The sequence below is a fragment of the Carcharhinus amblyrhynchos genome, chromosome 25 (genome assembly GCF_965287045.1).
Source record: "Carcharhinus amblyrhynchos chromosome 25, sCarAmb.v2.hapA, whole genome shotgun sequence".
Lineage (NCBI taxonomy): Eukaryota > Metazoa > Chordata > Chondrichthyes > Carcharhiniformes > Carcharhinidae > Carcharhinus > Carcharhinus amblyrhynchos.
This window is the reverse complement of record NC_137348.1, coordinates 1756726-1775230: the sequence shown is the minus strand read 5'-3', so window position 1 is coordinate 1775230 and position 18505 is coordinate 1756726. Positions and strand designations below refer to the sequence as shown.

Genomic DNA, 18505 nt, shown 5'->3' with positions numbered 1-18505 from the left:
TAGTCAGTGTGCTAATACAGAGCTGGGGCACAGTGGGGAAGTGCGCAGAGACACGGGAGTCACTTCCACACTGCGGCAATCTCCATCATTCTGCCCTTGGCTCGTCCTCCTTACTGAACAATCATCACCAAGAACTGGCTGGTAGCTTGCACAGAAAAATGGAGGGAATATTGGAATGCCAACCAACAACACGGGTGACAATGTCAGAGCCAGATGTGAGGAGGGAGGGGCACGGTGGCACAGTGGTTAGCACCGCTGTCTCACAGTGCCAGGGACCCAGGTTCAATTCCAGCCTTGGGTGACCGTCTGTGTGGAGTTTGCGTATTCTCACCGTGGGTTTCCTCCGGGTGCTCCCATTGCTTCCCACAGTCCAATGATGTGCGGGTTAGGTGGATTGGCCTTGCTAAGTTGCCCCTTATCGCCAGGGGGACTAGCTAGGGTAAATATGTGGGTTTACGGGGATAGGGCCTGAGCGGGATTGTGGTCAGTGTGGGCTCAATGGGCCAAATGGGCCTTAGAGGGGGATGGAGGGGATTTACTAGAATGTTCTGAGGGATGAGGGACCTCAGTTCACATGGAGAGGCTGCAGAGACTGAGATTGTTCCCCTCAGAGCAGAGGCAGTGAATTGAGGCATGGGGTAAATGAGGAGGAAGTGTTTCCTGTGGGAGGTGGGTTGAGAATTGGGAAAAGAACCTGGAGGGGGGGTGGGGGGAGAATGAGAATTGTTTTAGGCAGTGAGTTGGAGAAGGGGAAGTGGAAGCAGGTTCCTGGGTTATTTTCAAAAGGGAATGTTTGAAAGTGAGAAATGTTGGAGGGCTCTGAGGGGAGAGTGCGAGGGAATGGGATCCAGCAGAGGAAGATGGGCTGAGTGGCTTCTCTGTGCGCTGTAGGGTTGTGTGCTGGTATTGCAGTGTTGAATGGCAGGGCACGGAGCAGGAGAGTTACTCACTCGGTCACCCTTAATCCCCATGTCGCCTTTGAATCCGGGAAAGCCATCTTCACCCTGAGGGAGCAGAGAGAGGGAGGAATGAGATTGACCACCAGCTGTCCACGCAGCAACGCCACGCCAACCGAGACACCCCCACCCCCCTCGCCAGTAACCAGAGATCACTCACTGACTCTCGCAATGCACACTCACCCGATACCCCACCCCTGATACCCCCCTCTCCCACGCCTCTCCGATACCCACCTCCTGACACCACCCCATGCCAACCCCTCCCGATAACCCCTCACCCAAAACCCCTCCATTAACCAGAGATCACTCACTGACTCCTGCAAAGCACAGTCACCAGATACCCCGCCCCTGATAAACCCCTCCACCCAATACCCCACTCCCAAAACCCCCCACTCCCAACTGCCCCGACACCCCACAGCCCGACATCCCTGCACGTCCGACCTCCCCCCTCCCGCCTGACTCCCCCCATCCCGAAGCCCCCCCCCCCAACCCTCGACACGCCAACTAACAACCTCCTCCTCCTGACACCACCTATCTCCCCTTCCCGGCACCCCCCGCGCCCGACACACGCGTGACGTGGGGTAGCAGCCCTGTTTGTCCCCAGGGTGTGGAGCAGCTGAAAGCTCGGAGCCTGGCTCAATAATCTGGTCCTTACCTTCTCACCTTTGTGTCCCATAAAACCCCGAACACCGTCTGCACCTGAAAACAGAACAACAGAACATCAGAACTAGGAGCAGGAGTAGGCCATTCGGCCCCTCGAGCCTGCTCCACCATTCAATAAGATCATGGCTGATCTTTTCAGCTCCACTTACCCACCCACTCACCATAAGCCTTAATTACTGTTCAAAAATGTATCTATCCTTAAAAAAAGCATTCACTGAGGTGGCCTCAACTGCTTCACGCTGTGGGTTTTGTTGTCCGCTACGCTGGGACTAACCCCATGGTTCCCAGGACAGGGCATTGAGAACGGAGATACTTGGCACAGCTCCCCCACCCTGGCCGACTCACCCCACACATCCCACTCTGGAATTCCCACCGGAACCCCGGGGGCTCCATCATGCCCCCCTCCCCAGTGGGGCTGCTTTGGACAGGAGGGAGATTAAACCGGTGGGTGTCCAGGTACTCACTGCACCCCACCTGGGTGGGAGGGGGTGGGGAGGGGTTGGAGAGGTGTGGGTGGGGGGTGGAGGACAGGGGTTAGTTCCATACTGATGTTGCTCTTGGTGAGGGTGAGGGTGTGGTCCCTAACCCTGCTTTAACATTCTGTCCCATGTGTCACCCCTGCTGACCTTCTCACTGACCTTTCACACACGCTGGACCACCGCACACTCTCTCTCTCATGGCCTCAGACCCTCGTTCTTGCCGGGGGTGGGGAAGGGGGGGTCTGGAATTTGCTGCCCACTGAGGTTGCAGAAATCCTCCCCATGCTTTGCCCAGGAGGTGATGCTGTCTCCCCAGGGTCCAAACACAAGACTAGCTTTCGACTGGTTCGCTCGTTCGTGGCTAGCACAGACACAGCTGGCTGAATGGCCTCATTCTGGGACACACATTAATCGAAATGAACCAAAAACTGGTCTTTTAGAAGAACTGAGATGGACGCCTGGATGGAAGAGGACTGGCCCAGCAGGCAAGTTGGCACACTGCTATGCCTGACTGCAGATGCCACGTCTGACTCAGTCCTGGACAAACACAGCACCTGGCAACCAGATAGGTTACTGCAGCCCCCCAGTGGTCATTGGCTTGGATTGGGATACAGCCCCCGCCCTCCTGACCGCTCCTGCATCTCACACTCCCCACCAGCGTCCAACTGCACCGCCCCGAGGCAAACTGCTATCCACAAAACTCCTATTGTTCCGGAACGAATTTACATTACAAATATGATTTTTAATTTCAAGTTCTGTTTGTGCCAGAAGCCACCCACTGGCTGGTTGCAAATTCACTCCAAGAAATTCTCAAACCCCAAACTGAATCCAGCAACACCGCAAACCATCAGCTTTTACAATCAACTGCCCCTCGGCACGGTAGCACAGTGGTTAGCACTGCTGCTTCACAGCTCTAGGGACCTGGGTTCGATTCCCGGCTCGGGTCACTGTCTGTGTGGAGTTTGCACATTCTCCTCGTGTCTGCGTGGGTTTCCTCCGGGTGCTCTGGTTTCCTCCCACAGTCCAAAGATGTGCAGGTTAGGTTGATTGGCTGTGCTAAAATTGACCGTAGATGCATAGGTTAGAGAGGATTAGTGGGTAAAATATATACGGATTGGGGGTAGGGCCTGGGTGGGATTGTGGTCGGTGCAGACTCGATGGGCTGAAGGGCCTCTTTCTGCACTGTAGGGTTCTATGAATCTATGAAACCAGTGAGAGTCAGTGTGTGTGGAACACGTGCCCCAGTGAGAGTCAGTGTGTGTGGGACCCGTACCCCAGTGAGAGTCAGTGTGTGTGGGACCCGTGCCCCAGTGAGAGTCAGTGTGTGTGGGACCCGTACCCCAGTGAGAGTCAGTGTGTGTGGGACCCGCACCCCAGTGAGAGTCAGTGTGTGAGGGACCCGTACCCCAGTGAGAGTCAGTGTGTGTGGGACCCGTACCCCAGTGAGAGTCAGTGTGTGTGGGACCCGAACCCCAGTGAGAGTCAGTGTGTGTGGGACCAGTACCCCAGTGAGAGTCAGTGTGTGTGGGAGCCGTACCCCAGTGAGAGTCAGTGTGTGTGGGACCCGTACCCCAGTGAGAGTCAGCGTGTGTGGGACCCGTACCCCAGTGAGAGTCAGTGTGTGTGGGACCCGTACCCCAGTGAGAGTCAGTGTGTGTAGGACCCGTACCCCAGTGAGAGTCAGTGTGTGTGGGACCCGTACCCCAGTGAGAGTCAGTGTGTGTGGGACCCGTACCCCAGTGAGAGTCAGTGTGTGTGGGACCCATACCCCAAGTGAGAGTCAGTGTGTGTGGGACCCGTACCCCAGTGAGAGTCAGTGTGTGTGGGACCCGTACCCCAGTGAGAGTCAGTGTGTGTGGGACCCATACCCCAAGTGAGAGTCAGTGTGTGTGGGACCCGTACCCCAGTGAGAGTCAGTGTCTGTGGAAAACAGGGTAGTATGTCTGCTGACGACTGCACAATGTTCAGCACCACTCGCAACTCCTCAGACACTGAAGCACTCGGTGTCCAAATGCAGTAAGACCTGGACAATATTCAGCTTGGGCTGACAAGTGACAAATAACATTCACACCACACAAGTGCGAGGCAGTGAGCACCTCCAACAAGAGAGGATCAAACCATCGTACCTTGACAATCAGTGGCATTACCACCACTGAATCCCCCACTGTCAACATCCTGGGGGGTTACCATTGACCAGAACCTGAACTGGATATATATCTACCAGAGCAGGTCAGAGGCTGGGAATCCTGCAGCGAGTAACTCACCTCCTGACTCCCCAAAACCTGTCCACCATCTACAAGGGACAGAGGTGTGATGGAATAATCCCCACCTGCCAGGATGGGTGCAGCTCCAAGAACATCAAGAAACTCAACAGCATCCAGGAGAAAGTAGCCCCACTTGATTGGCACCCCATCTACGAACATTCACTCCTTCCAACATTGACACATGGTGGTTTCCATGTGTACCATCGACAAGATGCAGTGCAGGAACTCACCAAGGCTCCTGAGACAGCACCACGATGCACTACCATGTAGAAGGAGAAGGGTAGCAGATACCTGGGAACCCCACCCCCTCCAAGTCACTCACCATTCTGACTTGGAAATATATCGGCCATTGCTTCACTGTCACTGGGTCAAAATCCTGGAACTCCCTCCCTAACAGCACTGTGGGTGTACCTACACCTCAGCAGCAGTTCAAGAAGGCAGCTCACCACCACCTTCTCAAGGGGCAATCAGAGGTGGCCAATGGATGTGAGGCAGCCAGTGGAGCTGTGGATGAGTTGAAAGGATCCCATATGCCCTATCCCAGGGTATACTCTGCCCTTGGGGTCTCCGCCTGGGATTGACAAGGAAATGAAACTTACCTTGACTCCGCGTGGTCCTGGGTAACCAATGGGACCCTGTGGTCCTGGTGCACCCTGCGGAGAGAGAGATCACACTCAGAGAGAGATTTGATGAGATTGGAAAGATTGCAAGTTCTCCCTGACAATGGAGGAGTGTTGGTTCACTGAGGGAGGAAATTGCAGGAAAGGGTCTCCCTCAGTATTCACCACAGCTCAGTGACAGATAGCGGGACAGAGAAACTACAGTGACACACATCGGAGGGGGAAACGTTGGGGCTGGGGAGGGTGTGTGTGAGTGAGGCGGTGCACATGGTGACATGGTGTGGGGCTGGGGGAACCCAGGGTACACGGTGCGGATCTGGGAATGGAGGGCATAGGGGACATGGTGTGGGGCTGTGGCGTGGGGGTTGGGGTGGATATATAGTGCAGGGTCTGGGGTGCGTTGGGAGGAGTGGGAAACAACAGACAGACCCAGTGTACACAGCACAGAGTCAGCGGGAGTGGACAGGCTCAGTGTACACAGTGCGGGGTCGGGGGGAGTGGACAGACACAGTGTACATGGCGCGGGGTCGGGAGGAGTGGACAGACCCAGTGTACACAGCACGGGGTCGGGAGGAGTATGGACAGACCCAGTGTACACAGTGCGGGTCGGGGGGAGTGCACAGACACAGTGTACACAGCGCGGGGTCGGGGGGAGTGGACAGACACAGTGTACACAGCACGGGATCGGGAGGAGTGGACAGACACAGTGTACACAGCACGGGGCTGGGGGAGTGGACAGACACAGTGTACACAGCACGGGGCTGGGGGAGTGGACAGACACAGTGTACACAGCGCGGGATCGGGAGGAGTGGACAGACACAGTGTACACAGCACGGGGCTGGGGGAGTGGACAGACACACTGTACACAGCGTGGGGTCAGGAGGAGTGGACAGACACAGTGTACACAGCACGGGGCTGGGGGAGTGGACAGACACAGTGTACACAGCACGGGGCTGGGGGAGTGGACAGACACAGTGTACACAGCACGGGGCTGGGGGAGTGGACAGACACAGTGTACACAGCGCGGGTTCGGGGGGAGTGTGGACAGACCCAGTGTACACAGCGCGGGGTCGGTGGGGAGTGGACAGACACAGTGTACACAGCGCGGGGTCAGGAGGAGTGTGGACAGACCCAGTGTACACAGCGCGGGGTCAGGAGGAGTGTGGACAGACCCAGTGTACACAGCACGGGGTCAGGGGGTAGTGGACAGACCCAGTGTACACAGCACGGGGTCAGGGGGTAGTGGACAGACCCAGTGTACACAGCACGGGGTCAGGGGGGAGTGGACAGACCCAGTGTACACAGCACGGGGTCAGGGGGGAGTGGACAGACCCAGTGTACACAGTGCGGGGCTGGGGGGAGTGGACAGACCCAGTTGTTGCACAGAATCCAGAACAGGAATAGATTAAAGGGAAAGAAAGACGGAAACAGATGGTGAACATACCGGGTTCCCCTTCTCTCCTGTGGGGCCTTCTTTGCCGGGGTGACCCTGTGACACAGAGAGAACATCGTCAAACATTCGAACCACAACTCACTGTCACCTTCCCCTCTCGGCCAGGTTCAGCACTCACCTCCGTGTTCCCATTGCCCGCTCTTTGTTGGTGATACGTCACGAGAATCTGATTTCAGGGTTGGGGGGGGTCTTAGAGAAGTGGAGGAGGCCATTCAGCCCCTCAGACCTCTTCCCCACTTGCTCAGATCTCCATTGACCTGTACGCAAACTCCACACCCTCACCTTGCTCCATATTCTCCAACCAACCAACCAAACCCATCAAACTCAGCTTCGATAATGGGGAAGATGAGAAGTTTTTAACGCAGTGAGTTGTTGTGATCTGGAAGGTTCTGGCTGACAGGGCGGTGGAAGCAGATTGAACAGGAACTTTCAAAATGAAATTATCACAGAGAGGTTTCCATGGCACTGGGGGAGCAGCAGGGCAACACAGAGACCAATCAGATAGCTCTTTCATAGGGCTAGCACAGGCTGAATGGCCTCTTGGTGTTGTACCGTTCTCTGAATCGACAACATTCCAGGTTGGCCCTTAGGTTAATAGAGAAACCCACCTGGGTCACTAATGTCCTTCAGAGAAGGAAATCTGCTGTCCTTACCCGGTCTGGCCTACATGTGATTCCAGAGCCACAGCAATGTGGGTGACTCCCAACCGCCCCCTGAAGCTTGACCTCACTCGGTTGTACAAAACGAGTGCCTGGAACTCACTGCCGGGATGGGCAGTGGAAGCGGATACGATAGTCAGTTTTAAGGGGCTTCTGGATAAATACATGAATAGGATGGGAATGGAGCGATATGGTCCCCGGAAACGTTGTTCAGTCGGTGCAGGCTTGGAGGGGCTGAAGGGCCTGTTCCTGTGTTGTAATTGTCTTTGTTGTTTCGGATTGCAGCAAGACAATAAATGTGGTGACACTCAAATCCTGAAAAATCTCCCCAGGCAATGTAAGCATTTATAGAACATAGAACATTACAGCGCAGAACAGGCCCTTCGGCCCACGATGTTGCGCCGACCAGTTAAAAAACAATGACCCACTAACCTAAACCAATCCCTTTTCGTCCATAAACCTATCCACGGATCTCTTAAACGCCCCCAATATTAATGATCTGATTGAGAATATAGGAGGTATGGTTAATAAATTTGCAGATGACACCAAGATTGGTGGCAATGTGGACAAAGAAGAAAGTTATCTCCAATTGCAATGGGATCTTGATCAGTTAGGCCTGTGGGCTGACGAATGGCAGATGGAGTTTAATTTAGACAAATGCAGGGTGATGCATTTTGGTAGATTGAACCAGGGCAGGACTTACTCCGTTAATGGTAGGGCACTGGAGAGAGTTACAGAACAAAGAGATCTAGGGGTACAGGTTCATAGCTCCTTGAAAGTGGAGTCACAGGTGGACAGAGTGGTGAAGAAGGCATTCGGCATGCTTGGTTTCATCGGTCAGAACATTGAATACAGGAGTTGGAATGTCTTGTTGAAGTTGTACAAGACATTGGTAAGGCCACACTTGGAATACTGTGTGCAATTCTGGTCACTCTATTATAGAAAAGATATTATTAAACTAGAAAGAGTGCAGAAAAGATTTACTAGGATGCTACTGGGACTTGATGGATTGAGTTATAAGGAGAGGCTGAATAGACTGGGACTTTTTTTTCTGGAGTGTAGGAGGCTGAGGGGTGATCTTATAGAGGTCTGTAAAATAATGAGGGGCATAGACAAGGTAGATAGTCAATATCTTTTCCCAAAGGTAGGGGAGTCTAAAACTAGAGGGCACAGGTTTAAGGTGAGAGGGGAGAGATACAAGTGTCCGGGGGGCAATATTTTCACACAGAGGGTGGTGAGTATCTGGAACAAGCTGCCAGAGGTAGTAGTAGAGGCGGGTACAATTTTGTCTTTTAAAAGTATTTAGATAGTTACATGGGTACGATGGGTATAGAGGGATTGGGCCAAATGCGGGCAATTGGGATTATCTTAGGGATTAAAAAAAAGGCAGCACGGAGAAGTTGGGCCGAAGGGCCTGTTTCCATGCTGTAAACCTCAATCACTCTACCTGCTGGTGTAACCATCCCCACCACTGTAACCCCCCCATCCCACCTCCAGTGTAACCCCCCCACCAGTGTAACCCCCCCATCAGTGTAACCACCCCCGCCACTGTAACCCCCCCATCAGTGTAACCCCCCCGCCAGTGAAAACTCCCCTACCAGTGTAATATAAGAACATAAGAACTAGGAGCAGGAGTGGGCCATCTGGCCCCTTGAGCCTGCTCCGCCATTCAATAAGATCATGGCTGATCTTTTCATGGACTCAGCCCCACTTACCCGCCCGCTCACCACAACCCTTAATTCCTTTACTATTCAAAAATTAATCTATCTTTGCTTTAAAAACAAAGAACAAAGAAAATTACAGCACAGGAACAGGCCCTTCCGCCCTCCAAGCCTGCACTGACCATGCTACCAATTTAACTAAAACCCCCTATGCTTCTGGGGATCATATCTCTCTATTCCCATTGTATTCATATATTTGCCAAGATGCCCCTTAAAACTCACTACCGTATCCACTTCCACTATCTTCCCCGGCAACGAATTCCAGGCACCCACTACTCTCTGTGTAAACATTTGCCTCGTACATCTCCTTTAAACCTTGCCCCTCGCACCTTAAACCTGTGCCCCCCCTACCAATTGACTCTTCCACCCTGGGAAAAAGCTTCTGACTATCCACTCTGTCCGTGCCTCTCATAATCTTGTAGATTTCTATCAGGTTGCCCCTAAACCTCTGTCGCTCCAGTGAGAACAAACCAAGTTTCTCCAACCTCTCCTCATAGCTAATGTCCTCCATACCAGGCAACATCCTGGTAAATCTTTTCTGTACCCTCTCCACATCCTTCTGGTAGTGTGGGGACCAGAATTGAACACTATATTCCAAGTGCGGCCTCACTAAGGTTCTATAAAGCTGCAATGTGACTTGCCAATTTTTAAACTCAGTACCCTGGCTGACGAAGGCAAGCATGCCGTATGCCTTCTTGACTACCTTCCCCACCAGTGCAAACCCCCCTGGCCAGTGTAACCTCTCTGTCAGTGTAACTACCTCGCCAGTGTGACCCCCTAAGAAATCTCACAACACCAGGTTAAAGTCCAACAGGTTTATTTGATAGAAACACCACTAGCTTTCGGAGCGCTGTTCCTTCGTCAGGTGAGTGGAGAGTTCTGATCAGAAACAGGGCATATAAAGACACACACAGTACACAGAATACTGATTAGAATGTGAGCCTTTACAGCTAATCAGCTGATCAAGTCTTAAAGCTACAGACAATGTGAGTAGAGATATCATTAAGCACTGGTTAAAGAAATGTGTATTGTCTCCAGACAGGACGGTTCGTGAGATTTTGCAAATCCAGGCAAGTTGTGGGGGCTACAGATAGTGTAACATGAACCCAAGGTCCCGGTTGAGGCCGTCCTCATGTGTGCGGAACTTGGCTATCAGTCTCTGCTCAGCTTCAGTTTCTGTCTCAGCTTCTGGAGACAATACACATCTCTTTAACCAGTGCTTAATGATATTTCCACTCACATTGTCTGCAGCTTTAAGACTTGATTAGCTGATTAGGTGTAAAGACTCACATTCTAATCAGTATTCTGTAAACTGTGTGCCTTTATATGCCCTGTTTGCGATCAGAACTCTCCACTCACCCGACAAAGGAACAGCGTTCCAAAAGTTAGTGGTGTTTACCACCAAATAAACCTGTTGGACTTCAACCTGGTGTTGTGAGACTTCTTACTGTGTTTACCCCAGTCCAATGCTGGCCTCTCCACAGTGTAACCCCCCTGCCAATGTAACCCCCCCATGCCAGTGTAACCCCCCTTCCAGTGTAACCCCCCTCCAGTGTAACCCCCCCTGCCAGTGTAACCCCCCCTGCCAGTGTAACCCCCCCGCCAGTGTAACCCCCCCCGCCAGTGTAACCCCCCCGCCAGTGTAACCCCCTGCCAGTGTAACCCCCCCGCCAGTGTAACCCCCCCTGCCAGTGTAACCCCCCCGCCAGTGTAACCCCCCCCGCCAGTGTAACCCCCCCCGCCAGTGTAACCCCCCCGCCAGTGTAACCCCCCCCTGCCAGTGTAACCCCCCCCCCCGCCAGTGTAACCCCCCCTGCCAGTGTAACCCCCCTGCCAGTGTAACCCCCCTGCCAGTGTAACCCCCCTGCCAGTGTAACCCCCCCCGCCAGTGTAACCCCCCTGCCAGTGTAACCCCCCCGCCAGTGTAACTCCCCCCACCAGCGTAACCCCCCTGCCAGCGTAACCACCCCCCCCCAATGCCAGTGTAACTTTCACCTAGTGGTGAACATCAGAGCTAGGAGGAGGAGGCCATTTGGCCCCTCGAGCCAACTCCATCATTCGATACGATCAAGGCTGGTCTGATTGTGCTTTCAACTCCACTGAGCTGTCACCCTCCCTGCCCACCCCCCCCAACCCCTCAAACCCAGCCCCCACACACCCTGCTCTGCCCCCAGCCCAAACTCCCTCCCGGCCCCACCTCCCCCACTGCCCCCTGCACCCCACAAGTTCCACCACTGCCCCACACACCCTGCCCTAACCCCTGCCTCGGCCACATTATCCGCCCCTCAGCACCCGCCCCCTCAGGAACTTGTTTCAATGGGATCACCCTTCATTTTCTGAACTCCAGTGGGTATCACCTGCTCCATCTTTCCCCACAGACAATCCCTTCACCCCAGGAATCCGTCCACTGAAACTTCTCTGAACTGTTTCCAATGCAATCTCTCCTTTCTTGGGTAAGTAACCTTTCATGTGGCATTTTACCAAATGCCTTCTGGAAATCCAAGTACACCACATCCACAGGTTCTCCTTTATCCACATTGAACATTAATTCTTCTAATCTGGGAGGGTTCCCATAAATTACTCGAATAAATTCCCTTTCAAAATCCTGTCGACTCTGCGTAATCACATTCGTATTTTCTAAATGTGTTGCTGTTACTTCCTGAATAACGGATTGTAGCATTTTCTCTGCGACACACGAGGTAAGCATCTCTCTCTGGAATAGAGGTGCTTGGTCAGTAATTTTGGAACCTGCTGCGATCTCACCAGAATGTGGGCAATTTTGGAAGACCACTCCCAATAGATCAACTGCCCCTGCCGTGACTACTTTTAAAATTCAGGAATGAAAGGCATCTGATTCAGAGGATTTTTCAATATTTTAGAACATAGAACACAAGAACATAGAACATTACAGCGCAGTACAGGCCCTTCGGCCCTCGATGTTGCGCCGACCAGTGGAACCAATCTAATGACCCTCAAACCTAAACTATTCCAATGTTATCCATATGCCTATCCACTGACCATTTGAACGCCCTTAAAGGTGGCGAATCTACTTTAGAATTTTGTTCTACTTGTTTTCTTAGCATCTTTTCCTGAGTGAATATCATTGCTTGAAGCTCCTCCCTCCCTTTTACCTCTTATACAATATTCTGGAGATACTTTCTGTATCTTTCGCTGTGAGGACCAGACTCAAAATTCTTGTTCAACGCTTCTGCCACTTCCGTCTTTCCCATTATTAATTATCCAATCTCACTCGCTAACAGATCCACTTCATTTATTCTTCTACTTTTTAAGATACTCAGAGAAATCCTGACTACTCTCATTTCTTACTCTCATTTCTCATTAATCTGACCAGGTAGAGAATCTGGTGAACTGTTACAGCAACAATAGTTCCTCCCTCAATGCCTACAAAATGTAGGCAATTGTCATCAACTCCAGGAAGCGTAGAGAACATGCCTCTGTCTGCATTAACGGGGACAAAGTAGAAAGGGTCGAAAGCTTCAAGTTTTTAGGTGTCCAGGTCACCAACAACCTGTTCTGGTCCCCTCCATGCTGACACTATAGTTAAGAAAGCCCACCAACGCTTCTACTTTCTCAGAAGACGAAGGGAATTTGGCATGTCCGCTACGACTCTCACCAACCTTTACAGATGCCCCATAGAAAGCATTCTTTCTGGTTGTATCACAGCTCGGTCTGGGCTCCTGCCCTGACCAAGACCGCAAGAAACTACAAAAGGTCATAAACAAAGCCCAGTCCGTCACACAAACCAGCCTCCCATCCATTGACTCTGTCTACACTTCCCTCTGCCCTGGAAAAGCAGCCAGCATAACTAAGGACCCCACACACCCCAGACATTCTTTTTTCCAACTTCTTCCATCGGGAAAAAGATACAAAAGTCTGAGGTCCCATACCAACTGACTCAAGAACAGCTTCTTCCCTGCTGCTGTCAGACTTTTGAATGGACCTACCTCGCATTAAGTTGATCTTTCTCTACACCCTCGCTGTGACTGTAACACTACATTCTGCACTCTTGTATTTCCATCTCTATGAATGGTATGCTTTGTCTGTATATTGCGCAAAAAAACCATACTTTTCACTGCATGCTAATACATGTGACAATAATAAATCAAATCAAGCTTCCTTAATTATTTTGTTTGTCATTCTTTTAAGATTTCCAAAATCTATCCAAGCTCCTGGCTGACTCTCCCCCCCCACCCAATGCAGCACTCCCCAACCCCAACCCCCCCCCCCCGACCCAGTGCAGCACTCCCCAACCCCAACCCCCACCCCACCCAGTGCAGCACTCCCCAACCCCAACCCCACTCAGTGCAGCCCTCATTCCCCCACCCCACCAACGCACCCTCCCAACCGCAACCCCCACCTCCCTCAGTGCAGCGCTCTTCCCCCCACCCCCGGGCAGTCTGACTGTTCCCTGGGGTGACTCACCGGGGGTCCATCTGCTCCGGGTAATCCTGGCAGACCGGGTTTGCCGGTGGGACCCTGTGGATTGAAGCAGAGGAGATTGGAGATAAGATGCAGACACAGAGACACTGGACTGGAGCGGTAAGGAATCCTTTTCCCGTACATCAGAGTTTAACCGGCACTTACTTTCGTTCCAGGAGGTCCGATTGGTCCCTGTGGCCCTGGGAGACCCTGTTAAACAACACAGGAAGGAGCATTATTGAAACTCGGAGATTCAGAGTTAGAACAACTGGAGACTGCGATCCATAATTACATCTTATAATTTAGAATGCTTCCAATGCATTTCATGGAATTACACTGAACTTAAAGCACACAAACAGGCCGTTCGGCCCATCTGCTCTGTGCTGGTGTTTCGGATCCTCATGTACTTCCTCCCAATCTCTCTTCCTCTCACCCTATCACTCTACCAATCTATTCCTTTCCTCCTCGTATGTTTGTCCAGCTTTCCATTAAATCCTATTCATCCCAAACACTCCCCATGGGACCGAGTCCCACATTCTCCCCACTCCTCATGGGAGCGAGTCCCACATTCTCCCCACTCCCCGTGGGAGTGAGTCCCACATTCTCTCCACTCCCCGTGGGAGCAAGTCCCACATTCTCCCCACTCCCCGTGGGACCGAGTCCCACATTCTCCCCACTCCCCGTGGGACCGAGTCCCACATTCTCCCCACTCCCCGTGGGAGCGAGTCCCACATTCTCCCCACTCCCCGTGGGACCGAGTCCCACATTCTCCCCACTCCCCGTGGGACCGAGTCCCACATTCTCCCCACTCCCTGTGGGAGCAAGTCCCACATTCTCCCCAGTCGCTGTGGGAGCGAGTCCCACATTCTCCCCACTCTCTGGGTAAAGACTGGTTATATCAGTGACTGTTACATTTGATGGCCCCAATTTTGTGTCTTGCCCACATGTAGAAACATTCTCTCCTGTAACTGAGACCACACTGCGTCACCCCTGTGTCTGTTCTTTTCATAATAATAGGAACAGAAGTTGGCCATTCAGCCCTCGAGGCTATCCCATCATTTAACAAGATCATGGCTGATCTGTGATCAATCTCCATTTAGCCTGTCACCTTAACTCAACTGACTGCCTCCAATCCAATTTAATAATTTATCAACATCTGTTAGTATTTACAGAAGAAAGTTCCGAACTTCTCCCACCCTCAGTGCACAGAAATATTTCCTCATTTGCTGTCAATTGTAACCTCTCAATTTGGCTATGATCCTTGTCAATCAGTTTTAGATCTTTTCTAGTGCCTCTATATAGTGTATAATATCGAGACCAGGCCTGTGCTCCAAGTGTAGTCTAACAAAGGCACTGCAGAAGTTTAATATAACTTCTCTGCTTTTCAATTCCATCGCTCTGGAAATGAATCCAAGTGTTTGTTTTCTATGACCTTATAAACCCGTGTGACTATTTTTACTGATGGTGTATCCGTTCCCCCCAGATTCCTCTGTCCCTTTACCCCATTTAGAATCAGCATTTCTGAGGGACGCAAGGCATCTTTATCCTTCCTGTGGAAATGTACTGTCTCACAATCATTTTATGAAGTTCCTCAGTGTGAACTTAAATTAAATATAAAAGTAGGGAGGTCTTGCTGCAGCTGTATAGGGCATTGGTGAGGCCGCAGCTGGAGTACTGTGTGCAGTTTTGGGCGCCGCACCTGCGCAAGGATATTTTGGCCTTGGAGGGAGTGCAGAGGAGGTTTACTAGGCTGATACCGGAGTTGAGGGGGTTGAGCTATGAGGAGAGGCTGAATAAACTAGGCTTGTACTCGTTAGAGTTTAGAAGAATGAGGGGAGATCTCATTGAGACGTATAAGATGATGAATGGGATGGATAGGATAGAGGTGGAAAGACTCTTCCCGCTCAAAAAAGACAGTAGGACTAGGGGGCACAGCCTCAAGATAAAGGGGGGGCGGTTCAGAACGGAGTTGAGGAGGAACTTCTTCACTCAAAGGGTGGTGAATCTCTGGAATTCTCTGCCCGTTGAAGTGGTGGAGGCTGCCTCGCTAAATATTTTTAAGAAGCGGGTTGATGGGTTTTTGATAAGAGAGGGGATTAAGGGTTATGGGGAGAGGGCGGGAAAGTGGAACTGAGCCACGACAGATCAGCCATGATCTTATTGAATGGCGGGGCAGGCTCGAAGGGCCAGATGGCCTACTCCTGCTCCTATTTCTTATGTTCTTATGTTCTTAACTTTACCCTCTGAAACCTTGTTCCAATTTGGTGTCATCCACAAATTTAGGAATTGTGGCCGGATTGTTCTGACTGTCCATGCCGGTGAGATCCTCCGCTCCGGCTGACAGTCTACCCCACCGCAGCTTTCCCAGGGCCGAGGGACTGCATTCAACCCTATTGGACAACAGCGGGATCTGAAGATCCCTCCACCAGCCAATGGTGGGCTGTCTCCCGCTGCACTGTATTTATGATGCTGAATTCCAATCGTTAATGTAACTTGTGAACAGCAATGGCCCCAGTATCGATCTTTGTGGATCACGAGTCCTAGCTGCTGCCACTCTTTTCCATTTACTCTCACTCTCTGCTTTCTGTCTTGAAGCCAGCTGGCAATCCATTCTGTCTCTTTACCCTGAGTCCCACATCCTTTAACATTTATCAGTTTATCATGGAACATCTGATCAAATGCCTTTTAAAAACCAGATAAATTATGTCCATTACCAGTGTCTATTCTCTGTTACCTCCTCAAAAAAATCCAATAATATTGGTCCAGTAAGACCGTCTTTTTTGAAACCCATGCTATTGGTTATTATATTCACATTTCTAGATGTTCGGGATTTCCTTATTTTTCATCCCACTGTCGACAGTCTCAGGACCAGCCTCCCACCCATTGACTCCGTCTACACTTCCCGCTTTGGAAAAGCAGCCGGTATAATTAAGGACCCCACACACCCCGGACATTCTCTCTTCCACCTTTTGTTGGGAAAAAGATACAAAAGTCTGAGTTCACGTACTGACTGACTCAAGAACAGCTTCTTCCCTGCTGCTGTCAGACTTTTGAATGGACCTACCTCGCATTAAGTTGATCTTTCTCTACACCCTCGCTTTGATTATAACACTACATTCTGCACTCTCTTCTCTATGAACGGTATGTTTCGTCTGTATAGCGCGCAAGAAACAATACTTTTCACTGTATCCCAATACATGTGACAATAATAAATCAAATCAAATCAAAATCAAAAATCAAAAATCAAGACATGTTCTGACCCCCTCTGAAATCTTGGCCTGAAGTTTGCTCTCCATCGATCCTCTGGAAATAACCCAGTTGGATTGATTTCTGTCAGAATGCCTCCTTTATCTTTTCACTAGATTCTTTTCAATTCTGAACACTCCAGAGATTGTTATCTCTCTGAGTCTGGTTAGTTTATTTAACTGATGGCACAGTGGTTAGCACTGCTGCCTCACAGCGCCAGGGGCCCGGGTTCAATTCCCAGCTTGGGTCACTATCTGTGTGGAGTCTGCACGTTCTCCCCGTGTCTGCGTGGGTTTCCTCTGGGTACTCTGGTTTTCCCCCACAGTCCAAAGATGTGAAGGTCAGGTGGATTGGCCATGCTAAATTCTCCCTCAGTGTACCTGAACAGGCACTGGAGTGTGGCGACTAAAGGATTTTCACAGTAACTTCACTGCAGTGTTAATGTAAACCTACCTGCGACGACAATAAATAAATTTTAACATTTCTTCTTTCTTTAGGTTGAATGTGGCTACTTCTGGCAAAATCCTCTGTCCTTGCTCACAGCTGGAATTCTTCAGGAATGCTGAGAGAATGGACTTTTGGCTGGAATTCCAGATCCTCCGTTCCCACTCGCAACCGAGCGAGTTCGGAAAAGATCGGAGAATCCGGCCAATCGTTTCTATTTTCATTTTCCAATGTCATGTTTGACCTCAGTGCTGCCCCCAGAGGCTGTCAGGAGGGTGCGCTGGGCACTGACGAGGTTACAGCCGGGGTGGTCAGTGTCGGTTGGGGCTCGCTCCACGGCAAGGCCACACCAAATCCTGTTTAGCGACGCTGTGAACAGGTCAAACCACAGGGTGAGGACTTGGTCGTCATTCACAAACTCCAGATATCCGAAAATAGAGTCCTCACAACCTCATCTAATGTTTAGTACACAGTAACAGAGAATTCACTCTAAACTGGCCAGGGTGGGGGGAATGTGAAATGTGGAAAAGCAGATCAGAAATGGGAATAGTGAGTGGATGGACGGGGCTGGCAGGTTCCTGGCACAGTGTCTCTACACAGTCTATCCAAATAAGTGAGAATTACCTGAGCTCCTGGGTTCCCTTGCTGTCCTGGGGGTCCTGGTTCACCTTGAGGACCCTAAAGACACAAAGAGGGATGTGAGATTAATCCAACACTGCACAGAAATGCCAGTTTGCAATTGTTAACATAGAACATAGAACACTACAGCACAAACAGGCCCTTCAGCCCACAAGTTGCACCAATCATATCCCTACCTACCAGGCCATAGAACTATCTGTAGCTCCCAATCCCATTAAATCCCATGTACTCATCCAGAAGTCTTTTAAAAGACCCCAGCGAGTTCACCTCCACCACCACCGACGGCAGTCGATTCCACTCACTCACCACCCTCTGAGTGAAAAACTTACCCCTGACATCTCCTCTGTACCTGCTCCCCCGCACCTTAAACCTGTGTCCTCTCGTAGCGACCATTTCAGCCCTGGGAAATAGTCTCTGAGAATCCACCCTATCTATACCTCTCAACATTTTATAAACCTCTATCAGGTCGCCTCTCAACCTTCGTCTCTCCAGGGAGAAGAGTCCCAGCTCCCTCAACCTATCCTCATAAGGCATGCCTCCCAATCCAGGCAACATCCTTGTAGATCTCCTCTGCACCCTCTCAATAGCTTCCACCTCCTTCCTGTAGTGAGGCGACCAGAACTGCGCACAGTACTCCAAGTGGGGTCTGACAAGGGTTCTATAAAGTTGCAGCATTACCTCCCGACTCCTAAACTCAATCCTTCAATTAATGAAGGCTAGCACACCATACGCCTTCTTGACCACATCCTCCACCTGTGACATGTTATCTGTTAATATATGTGTTAAGACACGTTATCTGCAAATGCTTCTTTGCAACATCAGGTGAGTGTCAGAGAAGATGCCAAGGGACCAACAATCTCTGCTCTGTCCCTCACTAACCCACTTCAGGCAAGTGGCACCTACAGCTGATGGATAGAAATC

The 18505-nt window shown here is 51.1% G+C and overlaps 1 protein-coding gene across 1 annotated transcript in view; it reads right to left on the bottom strand.

Moving 5' to 3' along the window:
- The window catches only part of col5a1 (procollagen, type V, alpha 1), a 268503-nt gene that overhangs the window by 89596 nt on the left and 160402 nt on the right, over positions 1–18505 (bottom strand). Inside the window, exons 23-29 of the mRNA XM_080212368.1 lie at positions 17570–17623; positions 13421–13465; positions 13259–13312; positions 6427–6471; positions 4962–5015; positions 1612–1656; positions 951–1004 (exon numbers count right to left, since the gene is read on the bottom strand). Coding sequence (XP_080068494.1) covers positions 951–1004; positions 1612–1656; positions 4962–5015; positions 6427–6471; positions 13259–13312; positions 13421–13465; positions 17570–17623 — 351 coding nt within the window. The remainder of the gene's footprint in view (positions 1–950; positions 1005–1611; positions 1657–4961; positions 5016–6426; positions 6472–13258; positions 13313–13420; positions 13466–17569; positions 17624–18505) is intronic.